Below are 13,907 nucleotides of genomic sequence, written 5' to 3'. Positions count from 1 at the left end.
GTCTACAACTTTAGCACCTCCCAGCACCATTAACGAATTAGCACTTCAGTCAACAACAGGAAGAAGAACATTGTGACAGTGGTGTAGATCTAGAAATAAAGACAGTGATACAGAGCGTGCAGTCTTTCTACACACATACACTTGCAAAATCATTTTCATTTCTTGCTCTCTCGAAAATAGACTCTGGATAATTGTTGATATCGAAAATAGTCTCTGGAAAATTGTTGATATCGAAAATAGATTCTGGATAATTGTTGATATCGAAAATAGATTCTGGATAATTATTGATATCGAAAATAGTCTTTGGATAATTGTTGATATCGAAAATAGATTCTGGATAATTGTTGATATCGAAAATAGATTCTGGATAACTGTTGATATCGAAAATAGATTCTGGATAACTGTTGATATCGAAAATAGATTCTGGATAACTGTTGATATCGAAAATAGTATCTGGATAATTGTTGATATCGAAAATAGATTCTGGATAACTGTTGATATCGAAAATAGACTGGATAATTGTTGATATCTAAAATAGACTTTGGATAATTGTTGATATCGAAAATAGACTCCGGATAATTGTTGTTCTTTATTTCGACCTTGTCTAGAAATGAAAATACAATATGACTTAAAATAAGTTGAATTAAGGAAAAAGAAAGAAATATGCTTTTAAAAGTACGAAATTTCTATATTTAAATTTTCTTTCTATTTATATTTTAGGTTTATATATGTGGCCTTTTGGGGAAATAAGAAACAAACAAAAATAAGGTTTGATAGAAAGCTTGCGGCTTTTTGTGAATTGCGGCGTTTAGGCTAAGAATCTGTCAAAACAGTTTCTTAGCAAGCACCTAAAAGGTAAAAGGAACCTATACACGAATCCGTTCGGCAGATGCTTAGATCTCTTGATACGTAAATGAATGAACCCTTTAATCAGTCAGTCAGTCAGTGATCTTTTACGCTTAGAATATAAATTACAAAAAAAATATTAAAGAAGGGAAAAGTATCTAAGAGTTCATAAGTAGAATTTGATTAGTCAATGTTTCGTTGTTTTATTCTAGTATGTATCTATTCTGAGACCTCCTGCCTTTGAAGCGGGTCTCGGTAACCCCAAGCAAGCGATGAAGATGAAGGATCTGGAAGAATGGCAACAGGTCTGTTCATACTTTTTGCAGTCATATCCCGTATTAGTATTAATTGTACAATTATTTTATGCTCTTATTATTCAGTAGGTAAATGTTATGCATTAACTCTTTCTCTCCTAATCGACGATACCATCGTTGATTTTTGACCTCATTAAAAATAAATTAATGTTTCATTTTATAAACTTGACTTTTGTGTTATATAAAAAGAGTATGCATTTCCATTTAATTCTATACCAAATGCAACATTTTCTGATAACAAACAACAAAGCTATTGAAGCCCAATCATAACAGGGGTAGTGAAATAGTAATGAGCGAATGAAGAATTCCTTCAAAACGTGGACAAATAATTACGGAGAGAAAGAGTTAAACAATGAAGCCCCCTAATAAAGTGCGATTTAGCCAACATCGACCTCCTTCCCCGAGCCTTATTTCTGAATACGCATACCTGAGATGAACTCCTATTGAAAAATCAGAGCAGGAAGGACTCAATCCTCCCGTAGTGCTCTGGCAAGAAAATTGGGCCAAATACGTATACACCAGCATTTAGTCGTTTCGCGGATACGTGTCCCTCTGCCGTGTCTGTCAAGGTGTCAACTAATCACTGTATAATTCTGCCATCAAATCTCATCCTTGTAGTAGAATAAATGTTTGTAAAAATTTTTTACGTGTCTCGGATGTTCATTCAGATTTGAAGATAGTTTACTTCCTAGTCCAAACCTCACGCAGTAGAAGGGGGATGGGAGCGGGCAGGATTTGAACCCTCGACCATCGATAAATCCAAACGACAGTCCAGCGCGCTAACCGCACGACCAGGCAGCCATTCAGACCAGGCGAATCTATAAATTGGCAGCTTTCTGGTGTATCATGTACACAGAGTACGAAAGTATTGATAAGCTATGATTTTAAATAAAGAAAAAAAATGTGTGCACTTTTTAGCAGTGCAGATTCAAGTTTCTAAGCACTTTGATTATTAGCGGTGGCTGAGCGGTAAAGTGCTTGGTTTCCGAACCGGAAGTCGCGGGTTCGAATCCTGGTGAAGACTGGGATTTTTTAATTGTGATCTTTTGGGCCCCCCTGAGTCCACCCAGCTCTAATGGGTACCTGACATTAGTTGGGGAAAAGTAAAGGCGGTTGGTCGTTGTGCTGGACACATGACACCCTCGTTAACCGTAGGTCACAGAAACAGATGACCTTTACATCATCTGCCCTATAGACCACAAGATGTGAAATGGGAACTTTTTACTTACTTGATTTTTAGCATAAAGTAACTATCCATATCTGCTTGGCAACAGTGATCTTTTATTATAGCGTCCTGGTCCCTTTTTTTTGTTTATTTGTTTACATATCTCAATCTTTTTCTTATCATTTTCTTACATTTGTTTTTTTTGTTTCCATTACATCACCCTCACATTTTTTCACATTGCTTTCACCTCTTTTTCTATCTTACTTTCTTTTAATACTTAAATATACTCTTTTGAGAGTACCATAGATCATGCCTCATGTCAATCAAAATGTAAACAAAGTGCGTATTGCTGTGATTAACTTAATTATGAAAAATAAAATAAACATAATTATGAAATATTAGATCATTACGTCCTACGCATTTCACGTGTCAATCTAGTCATGCGTGTTAATCAGTGACTTAAACTCTGCTAAGTGGTTAGTTTTCCTGGCTGATTCAGGCAGCCCATTCCATTCTCTAATGGCACTCGGGAAGAAGGAGCACTTGTAAGAATTAGTCCTAGCATATGGAATTCGAAATGTGCCTCTACGGAACTAAAAATCTATGTACCGTGTATCATAAAACGCTATAAATGTGGTTTATGTATAACATTGTTCTTTTTGTTTCATTACACTATCTGAAACGTTCTGTAATTTTTAGTACATATTAACACTTATTCACTGTTCTTTCTTAGTTTTTTTTCCTAAAAATTCCTAAAAAATATCTTAATTTCGATTTCGGATTAAGCTGACTTTCAGATTACCGAAGTTTGGATTATCGGGACTCGAGTGTACTACGCGTAGTTATACTTAATCCTGTTATAACTAGTGTTTGTGTTGTGATGCCCAGAGTTCACAAAGCTGTCATTTCTGTAGTTCAATTCTGCAGATTGTAGACATTCTCTGGAGCGACCCGCGGGCGGCCAATGGTATGGTGTTCAACACGTTCAGGGGCGGGGGCTGCTACTTCGGACCTGATGTCACACAGAGGGTCTTGGCCAAGCACTCGCTGCAGCTCCTGATACGTTCACACCAGTGTAAAGAGGATGGCTACGAGTACACTCATGGGGGCAAGGTAAGTAAGGTTTTTTTCTTGTAGGGGTGAGGAGACAGGGGCATTTCTCTAACTTACAGTCAGTAGGCTGGGAGCAAAAGGAAAATATATTAAACTACCCGACCCGCGGCGTAGCATACGCCGCTATTTAGTGATGGGTAAACACTTCCTGAAAGACAGTTGTCCAAATAGGGTGGGTTTGGGCAAACGAATGTGTGCGCATGCCTTAAGAGTGAGGGAGGCGCGGGGGTAGCGGGAGGAGGATAGGGGTCGGCTTGGGGTCGTGGTTCGAATCTCGGTGATGAATGGGATTTTGAATTGCGGAACCTTGGGAGGAGGCGCGGTGGCTGAGCGGTAAAGCGCTTGGCTTCTGAACCAACGGTCTCGGGTTCGAATCCTGGTGAAGACTGGGATTTTTGTTTCGGGATCCATGGGCGCCTCTGAGTCTACCCAGCTCTAATGGGTACCTGACATCAGTTGGGGAAAAGTAAATGTGGTTGGTCGTTATGCTAGCCACATGACACCCTCGTTAACCGTAGGCAACAGAATCAGATGACCTTTACATCATCTGCCCTATAGACCACAAGGTCTGAAAGGGGAACTTTACTTTTTTACTTAAGTTGGGAAAAATTAAAGGCGATTGGTTGTTGTGCTGGCCACATGACACCCTGCTCCTTAACAGTCGCAGGCAGAAATAGATGACCTTAACATCATCTGTCTTATACATTGCAAGGTCTGAAAGGGGTAGGGGTAGGGGTAAAAAAAAAAGGCGTATAAAGGCCCCCTTTCAGAACTTGCGGTCTATAGGGCAGATGATGCAAAAATCATCTGTTTCAGCGGCCCATAACGACCAGCCGCTTTTACTTTTCCCCAACTAATGTCAGTTGCCCATTAGAGCAGGGTGGACTCAGAGGCGCCCTAAGGATCCCGAAATAAAAAAAATCACAGTCTTCACTGAGATTCGAACCTGAGACACATCAAGCTTTTTACCACTCCATCTCCCTACTGATTGATTTATATTGTTACTAAATGATTAAACTTGTGTTATTATTTTTTTCCTTTCGTTGAGTGCTTGCCATTTAGCTTTACTACAGTATTGTCTCCCTTCGCTGCAATAAAGGCTTTATTGAAACTAGAGAACATCAAAGAATGATTCAAATGTTCGATTTTCCTTTGCTATTTGTAAATCACAGCTGGCAGTGAGTGTGTCTTTTTATTGCAGGTTCTGACAGTCTTCTCCGCATCCAATTATTACGAAGAAGAGAGCAACAAGGGAGCATACGTCAAGCTCATGCGTCAGAAGTCCACAGACGACATGCCCATCTGTCACGTGGTGCAGTACATCGCCCAGACGAAACCCGGGCGAAGATTTACCATAACAGAAAGGTTTGTGAAATGGGTAGAGTAACAATACAGACAAGCTCCAGGCAATCGTCGAAAATAGCTCGCGACATATAGATCTAATAGGTGTTAGATGGTGTTTGAAGATAATCGAACAAAATCTCTAACTACAGCCTGTATGAAATAACCCAGAAAACACTATGTGAATGAAATCTAATTCCAATAATATCTTATTAGATCTAGATGTTATGTTTATTTAGATCTAGACCTATGTATCTGTTCACTTAGATCCACTTGGTATTTTAAACTATTCTATCAATTATTGGCATCATCTGACCGTTAGTGGTGAATTTTTTCTTCTTCGTTCTCATTTTACATGTCGGAGGGTTTCAGATCAGTAATTCTATGTCTGAGATTAACCGCGCAGTGGTTTCCAAATAATGCAGTTCTCCGTATAGTTTTTCTTCTATAGGAGGGTTCTGGGGCAGAGTCTTGTTCTTGATTTAGTATGCAGCTTTAGGACATGGTCAGCATTCTCTTGTGATGCTCCACAAGGTTTAGCTCGTCCCAACTTTTAGATTCCGGAACATTTGTTGTCTCATTCTGTTGTGTCCGGTTCTGAGTCGGAAAATTATTCGTTGGTCATGTCGAGAAAGCATATAATATGCGTCCTTTTCTTGTAATGTGGATGTGTCAATTCTCATTTATAGTGGTGAATAATGTTTATAGAACGAGAAATCAAAAGAGGCCAATTGGACTGGGTGGTTAATACAATGTGAAGAACAACAGAAAATATTGCAAAACAGGCACTGGACTGGAACCCATAGGGAAAGAGAAAGGCTGGGACACCAAAGCAAATATAGAGGAGATCAGTAGAACAAAAAGCAAAGACTTGCAGGATGGACATGGCTTCTACTAAGGGGAATTGCCCAGAACAAAGTCCGATGGCAATATAGGCCTACTGTCGTGGTAATATGCTCTTTTGGGAGTCGAGGATTAAGCCATAGTAAATCAAAAGGAGTAGGCGAAGCTGAAGTCTTGTCAGTGATGGACCAAGTTGTGGAATCGACTGAAAATCAGAGCTATATTCTTATAACTTAGAGCGTGAGAGGACGATATAAATATATAGACTTTTGTTTAATTGTATAATTTGATAATTTAATTCCGGACTCAGAAATTAAACAGTTCACTTTTGGTTTTGTTGATATCGTTTGTTTTTTTAATGGTCAGTTTAATGAAGCTTGGTAGAAGTGTTTTGTGCATAGAGTAAAGTACATTGAAATGTCTTGCTCTGGCAACAATACACACAAAAAAAAGAAATGGAAAAGTGGTTTGAGTGCTGGGACAAGCCCCAAAAAGCCCACGGAGTCTGGGACTACATGAATGACCGCACTTCCCCGTCGAAGTCGAAATGTCAAAGCCTTGGAGAATCAAAACAGTTACAGTACAACTAACACTTTTTTTTTGTTTCGATTCTTCATCCGTTTATTTTGTAAAATATTTTTTAATTTTCATTACACCACCATATAGTGTAGAGTCACTATTGCGAAACAGTTTGCAGCTACTTTTAGTTTTCAATTTTTTGCTCCGTAATGGTTAGACTTATGGAAAAACTAAAAGTATCTAGGCATTGCCCATCCATTTTCTGATAAAATAGACGCTTTGTTTAGTTTTTCAACAGATATTTAAATTTTACATTCAATTCTACTGAGATATGGGTAGTCACAATTACGAACAGGATTTTTAAAGAAGTCACAATTGCGGAACACGGTAAAAATGTCGGAACAAAGCCTATATAAAGCATATATTTTATTAGTCTAATACTTGAACTCCTTATCCTTTACATTAATTTTATTTTATTAAAGCTTAAGACAACACATTGTCACTTTTAGATTCTCTACCTCTTCTTTAATTGTATTTGACGTCACACTACCCTGATTTTCCTTACAAGGTTTTTTTTTCCACTATTCTTTTATTCTTTTTTGTTATATTAATATTATATACATAGAGTCTATATGGTATTATGATTTGTCTTCTTTTTGCTGGACGAATGGTAATCATAAATTATATATTATATGTAATATTATTCTCTAAATGTTTTTAAATTTATGTATACTAATACAAACTCATATTTAAATTTCGATATCTAAATCACTATGTAAATATTAAGCTAAATGATAGTAAATGCGCAGGTCAAATAAATAACATCCATAGTGTTCCGCAATTGTGACTATCTTTAAAAAGGTAAAAATAGGATAAACACCTCCTAATTTTTTTTAAATTGAATTCCTGGTAGATAGCTATGAAATGAAGTTTGTCCTCATCCATTTATAAACCGAAAAATATGTGTATCATGCAGGTGATGTGTCATTATCATTTTTAAAAAGCCTTAAGCCATGGCCTATGCGGTTCTCCTGGTACGTGAAAAATAATGGACGATTGTGGCACACCTGTCAACTTCAACCTGGAGTCAAAATTAATTTTCTGCTGTGAAAGGAAAACCCTTATATTGGATATGTAGAGAAATGGACCATGCGCAGTACCGTTACAGTAGTTTAGCAGAAAATTTCAAAATAAAATAGATTTTAACTAATTTCGACGAGCTGCTCCGCAAACATGCCTGCTCCGCAATAGTGACTTTACTATATATATCTACATATTGCTTTCACTTGTTTTTATCTCTTACTTTCTTCAATTGCCCAACTTGAATTGCAGGACGAGCTACTTGGAGTCGTCTGCTGTAAGCAGCGTTAAAGAGAGAATCATTGCCAATCGGTCAGCACTGACGGCCAAGTTTGCAGAGTTTGATCCCGCAGGGACAGGTAGGCCTACGTGTGTTTTAGTCCACAACAAAGCCTTTATAATAATCAATGTGTTCACGTGTGTGTGTCTTTCATGTAGCGATTGAGACAAGAACACGCTCTTCTCTCCACACACACATACACACACACACTCACACACAAGTCTTTTTTTGGCTCGTATTCATAGCTTCCGCTATTTTCCGATCCTGACGTCACCTTAGTCATACTCTAGAAATCTGCATGTTAAAGTAGTTTGACTCGTTATTGGCTATTTGGATAGCTGGGCATAGACTAAGAATATAAGGACAAGATGCAAGGAAGACTAGCAAAGGAATAGCCAGGCAAAGACAAAGAACACAAACATAATGTTCTGACTGAAATTTCCTGATTGTTTCCCTTAGTTGTAAACACTTGTTTGGATTTTGAGTTGAATATTTTCGTTTCAACGATACAGCTGCGATTATAACCAAAAACATATGATGCTGTCCTGCTAGCAAGACTGAACAGACTAGTTTCTTAGCAAGACTGAACAGACTAGTTCCTTAGTGAGACTGAACAGACTAGTTCCTTAGTGAGACTGAACAGACTAGTTCCCTAGCAAGACTGAACAGACTAGTTTCTTAGCAAGACTGAACAGACTAGTTTCTTAGCAAGACTGAACAGACTAGTTCCCTAGCAAGACTGAACAGACTAGTTTCTTAGCAAGACTGAACAGACTAGTTTCTTAGCAAGACTGAACAGACTAGTTTCTTAGCAAGACTGAACAGACTAGTTTCTTAGCAAGACTGAACAGACAAGTTTCTTAGCGAGACTGAACAGACTAGTTTCTTAGCAAGACTGAACAGACTAGTTTCTTAGCAAGACTGAACAGACTAGTTTCTTAGCGAGACTGAACAGACTAGTTCCCTAGCAAGACTGAACAGACTAGTTTCTTAGCAAGACTGAACAGACTAGTTTCTTAGCAAGACTGAACAGACTAGTTTCTTAGCGAGACTGAACAGACTAGTTCCCTAGCAAGACTGAACAGACTAGTTTCTTAGCAAGACTGAACAGACTAGTTTCTTAGCAAGACTGAACAGACTACTTCCTTAGCAAGACTGAACAGACTAGTTCCCTAGCAAGACTGAACAGATTAGTTCCTTAGCAAGATGTTTATGAAAAGCGTCCAGCCTCACAATTAAACTTGGTTCATTTCAGATTTTTGGCCGGATTTAAATATAAATGGTTACTAGAATATAGCAATTTATATTTGAAAACAATGTTTTAGAGTTTAAACAAGCTTTCAAAATATTGCCTAATAATGTTTTTCATAAATCAGATCAGTGCAGTGATATCTTGAGCTTAGTACATTATAGTTGGATTTTTTTTTTTTGGGGGGGGGTCTTCCTGTCAGGCCAATTGTAAATACGGCCCTGCTCAGAAGCCCAGTCATAATGTTCGTTCTCTTGTTGTCGCATGATGTTAACACTGTTAAAACTTCCATCATCTGCCGCAGGGATCATTTCATCCAAGCAGTGGTTCAAGGCTATGGAGAGTGTTATGGGCATTGATGTGCCCTGGAGGATTCTCAAACCCAAGCTGGTCAGCTCTGAAGGCCAAAACGTCTTGTACGAGACCACCTTCCAGGACAAGAGGCTAGGATATAAAAATGAAGAGGTATTTCTATTTTGTTCATTCGTATAGCCTTACAAATATTTCTGTAGCTGGACTGTCTGGAAAGGGGTGGGGTTTAGAGAATAGTGATTCTAAGAGTGTTTGTGCTGATTTATTTGGATATAAGTGGTGACTGGTGAATATGTGTCCATTTCGGTGTTATGTTTGTAGTTATTTGCTTCTTTTGTTGTAAAAAATTACTGACGGTTGATTGATAATTATTACATTAATTTATACGCGAATTATTTAAATCAGCACAACAAAAAAACGAATAGTAATTACCGTTGTATATTTACTTATGGAAACAGATTGTAGAACATGAACTATGATGTATTTAACAGATGAATTACACTCATCGTCAACTCGTGGTTTACTTTTAAACTAGTGTCTTACCACTAACACTATACATCGATGCTTCTTCTGCCAAACCCAAGTGCATATTTATTTTAACATGATTCCTTGTTTCCCATGTCAGAAACATTTACTCAAATTACTGCATTAAATTTGTTTTGATTGAAAAAGATCACAAGGATGGCATCATTTAATGATCTGTTTCATATGCAAATTTGATTGTGTGTGAAAATGAAGTTCAATCCATAAGTTTAATTCTGGTTCCATATTAGTATGGTAAAATAGTTTCTAAGCGATAGACATCAAAATATATAGACTGGTTGTTGTTGTTCATATTAATGTGCTATCTAAATCAAAGGAGAAAAACAAAAGGAAAGTTAAGGATTCTGTGAATTAGCTTTCACCCAAAAGAATTATATATATATATATATATATATATACACTCATGTCTGACTGTCTGTCTGGTAAAAAGTTTGTACATGTTATTTCTCCCACAACCAATCTAAGATCAAGTTCAAATTTTGCATAATGGTTCTCATTCACCAATCGTAAACAAACAATATTTAGTCACGTGATCTTATTGATAAAACAATGAAAAAAACTGTCACGTGACAACCATCATGAATTAAACATGAGATCGTAAATTATATAGAAGAGATAGAGCACCACGTGCTAAATGTTGTTTGTTTACGATTGGTGAATGAGGTCCATTATTTCTTGTACCTGATAAAACAAGAATCAATTATAAAAAATAATTAACCAATTAGTTTTTTTTTTTTTTTTTTTTTTTTTTTTTTATAAATGCATTTTAAAAAGCAATCACTGTGATCTGATCTTATCTTATATGATACAGACGTTACTTCAAAAAAGAAGATGATTACGTCCTACGCGTCATGCATTTAGTCATGCATATTAACCAATGACTTAAATTCTGCCAAGTCACTGGTTTTTCTGGCTAGCTCAGGCAACCCATTCCATGCTCTAATAGCACCGTTAACGCAGAAATCTCCCCTGTTTTTTTCTCCCCCTGGTCCAGACAAGTGATAGCGCAATGAGAAAGCTAAAAGCATGAAATTGTGCTAAACAATAAACAATTGGTAGAAATATTTCTAACCATACAGGGTTATTGTTGTTGGTCTAGATCAGGGGGTTCTCAACCTGTGAGTCGCGACCCCCTTGGGGGTCAATTGACGATTTGCCAGGGGTCGCCTAAGACCATCAAAAATATGAATTGTTATTGTCTATTCTTCTATTGCTGTATGTGTGTGTGTGGGAGGGGTGGGGGGGGGGTCGATGCAGAGTGGGGGATTGTAAGAAGGGGTCGCCGAGCATAAAAGGTTGAGAACCGCTGGTCTAAGTCTATTCAAAATTAAAAAATGACTGATCCAAACTAATTAATACAGTTATACACTTCATATAAGTTTTTTTTTTAAAGTAGTCTACTTTTTCATGTTTTTTCTTGTTTCTCTTTGTCCAGCAAATCGGAGAACCAAGCGTGACAGAGAGCTTGTACAGAAACAAAGAGATCCTCGAGACAATCTTCAGGGCTTTCGATAAGGACAACTCAGGCCATCTCTCAATGGCCGAGTTCTCAGAGGCCTGCCAGCTGCTTGTGAAGCACGCAAACATCACTTTGACCCAGAACCAAATCAGAGACATAGCCACCAGCCTTGACCTCAACAAGGACGGCATGATTGATTTTAACGAGTTTTTGGAGGCTTTTAGGATCGTAGACACCGAAACCCAAGGTATCAATACGAGGCAAACCAGCTGACTACTACTGAAAATTTTGGCACGTGCAAAATCATGGTGGGACTATGTTTGGCCATTTGGGTATTACCGTAAAAGTGAAAGCGAATAGCACTAACAGCATAGTCCTAGATAATTTGCCAAAATAACAAAGTGCTTGTCAATTTTAGGACATTATATTAAAATTGATATATTCAATTTAAAACTACCTACTATTCATTATTATTGCTGTCTCTAAGAGAGAAAGGGAGATAATAATGTAATTTAATACCAAACACGATATTTTTGCTTAGAAGGGTCGTACAAAATCTTTTATACAAGTTTAAAGGTATAGACTTTTCATACTTCTCTTTGTTACAGTAAAACGAAAATGTTTAGTAATTTTTTTTAAAGACTAAACTAAATAATTTTGGTAACTATATAAATATTTTTGTTACAGAAATGCGTGAAAAATTAAACAGCTTCGAAATAGACGAGCTAAAGAGAGATAAGAAAAAATCAATTTTCAGCCGTTGCTTTGGTGGGCGCTGGTCTAATAGTCTATACTAAGATATGGGGGCATGGTGTGGAAAGCCTGCAACTCCCTTAATGTATATTTTATGAATACCTGACATTTTTGGGTTTGCAAGTCTAAAAGTTTGTGTGCTTGTGCAATTAAACTGAAGGGGAGAGTATGTGTCCAGATTTTTTTATTTGATGAAGCCACAATAAGAATTTCATTTGTGGAGCCACTTGATTTAAAATATATATAAAGATCATATTGATCAAAATTCTGCTTGTATACTTTTTTTTAAAGGAATTTTAAATGTATTTTGTAATTTACATCAAGAGTAAGCAAATATAATGTGTATAAAAAATATACTCTTAGCAATCACCATGTGTTTAGAAGATGTTGTTTGTTTTTTTAATGAAAGTAACATAGCCTATGTGTTGTTGTTTTCACTCTACATAATCTTCTATTTAATTCCTCTATCAAGTTCTATATATATTTAGCATTTGTATTTTAAAATTAATTTATAATTTAAAATGTGTATGTTTTGTTTCGTGAGTATGAATGCTTTGTTTTTTATGAGCTAATTTTTTATAACTAGAATTGCAATTGTTTATTCTCCTGATTTTAGTTGAGGTCTAATTATTTTGCTTTTTTAAATTGTGGTCTGGATAATGTTTCCTGACAATGAATCATCAGTATTATACAAATGTCTTTACATGTACCAGTACATTTTTTTCAACTAAGAAATGAACACATGATACTGCTTCAATGCTTGATCTTTATTTACTATTAAAAATTTTCTACTTAAATCAATAAATGTTCTTTTTATATATGAACTTCGTTGGTTCTCACTTTCTTAACTTTATTTCGTAAATGATTGACTTCGATCTTCATTTTATTTGTATTTGTGATTGACTCCACTCTTTACTTTATTTGTGATAAACTTAATTTTTTCACTTTATTGTGTATGTGATTGAGTTCACTTTTTTCTTTGTCTTTGTGATTGACTTCACTTTATTTGCATTTGTGATTGTAAAATGTTTTACATGTTTCGGATGTTCCTTCAGAGTTGAAGATAATTACTTCCTAGTCCAAACCTCCCGCAGGACGACGGGGGATGGGAGCGGGCAGGGTTTGAACCCGGGACCATCGATAAATCTGAACGACAGTCCAGCGTGCAAACCGCACGACCAGGCAGCCATCCGAAAAAACAACAAACATTTGTGATTGACTTCACTTTTTTTATCTTTGTGATTGAGGCAATTACCATAGCACTACAGACAGTGGAAAACAAATTATATGAAGGAGTGCAATCACCATCTGATATTGTTGTCTTTACAGACTCCCAATCCACTCTGCAAGCATTCAACAGCAACACCTCAAACAGCCCAAGAGAGTTTACAACACTAATTGTGATAATCCACCAGATGATATCAAAATTAAATATCAATATCACACTACAGTGGATCCCTGGACACATTGGCATCATGGGAAATGAAAAGGCAGATAAGCTATCAAAGGCAGGTTCATCTATGGAACAACCAGACAGACCTGTAAGCTACCTCACCCTAAGGTCAATGTTAGTCAACAATCACAAAGAGGAGTGGCTCAACCAATGGGCATCAGGAAACTCAGGCAGAGCCATGTACAAAGAAATGAACATGCCTAACAAACTGGACAGTATTAACTTCCTCCCCCGCAAAGAACAATCTACAATTTTCCAACTAAGAACAGGACACACACCTCTATTAAATTACCATCTGAACAAAATAAACTCCACACAACTCCCCCTTTGCAGACACTGCGCCCACCCCTTTGAAACCATAAACCATACCCTCTTTGAATTCCCCTCCCTAATCCACCTTAGGCAGACCCTACTTCCACTACAGCCCAACATAACCAACACGCTGTACTGGCAGTGCTGAACAACTGAAGAAAACAGCACACTTTTTTTCCTTGGCACAGTCTGCAAAAGAGCTCACAGCTCAGCAGCAATAAAGCTGGCTAGAAGAAGAAGAAGAATCTTTGTGATTGACTTCATTTTTTTTGTATTGTGATTGACTTCACTTTTTTTTTATCATTGTGATGAGCTCCACTCTTCA

The 13,907-nt window shown here is 37.0% G+C and overlaps 1 protein-coding gene across 2 annotated transcripts in view; it reads left to right on the top strand.

The window, feature by feature from the left end:
- LOC106076336 (serine/threonine-protein phosphatase with EF-hands 2-like) overlaps positions 1-12,766 on the top strand; it is a 62,825-nt gene extending 50,059 nt beyond the window's left edge. For both annotated transcript variants that reach the window (XM_056037912.1, XM_056037911.1), the window contains exons 10-16: positions 1,059-1,151; positions 3,253-3,438; positions 4,640-4,803; positions 7,474-7,580; positions 9,055-9,215; positions 11,041-11,311; positions 11,752-12,766. In XM_056037912.1, the coding sequence (XP_055893887.1) occupies positions 1,059-1,151; positions 3,253-3,438; positions 4,640-4,803; positions 7,474-7,580; positions 9,055-9,215; positions 11,041-11,311; positions 11,752-11,861 (1,092 nt within the window). In that variant the 3' untranslated portion in view covers positions 11,862-12,766. The remainder of the gene's footprint in view (positions 1-1,058; positions 1,152-3,252; positions 3,439-4,639; positions 4,804-7,473; positions 7,581-9,054; positions 9,216-11,040; positions 11,312-11,751) is intronic.
- The last annotated feature ends 1,141 nt before the right edge of the window (positions 12,767-13,907 follow it).

The sequence above is a fragment of the Biomphalaria glabrata genome, chromosome 8 (genome assembly GCF_947242115.1).
Source record: "Biomphalaria glabrata chromosome 8, xgBioGlab47.1, whole genome shotgun sequence".
Classification (NCBI taxonomy): Eukaryota; Metazoa; Mollusca; class Gastropoda; family Planorbidae; genus Biomphalaria; species Biomphalaria glabrata.
Note: the sequence above shows the minus strand (reverse complement) of the source record. Positions and strands in the feature narration are given on the sequence as shown.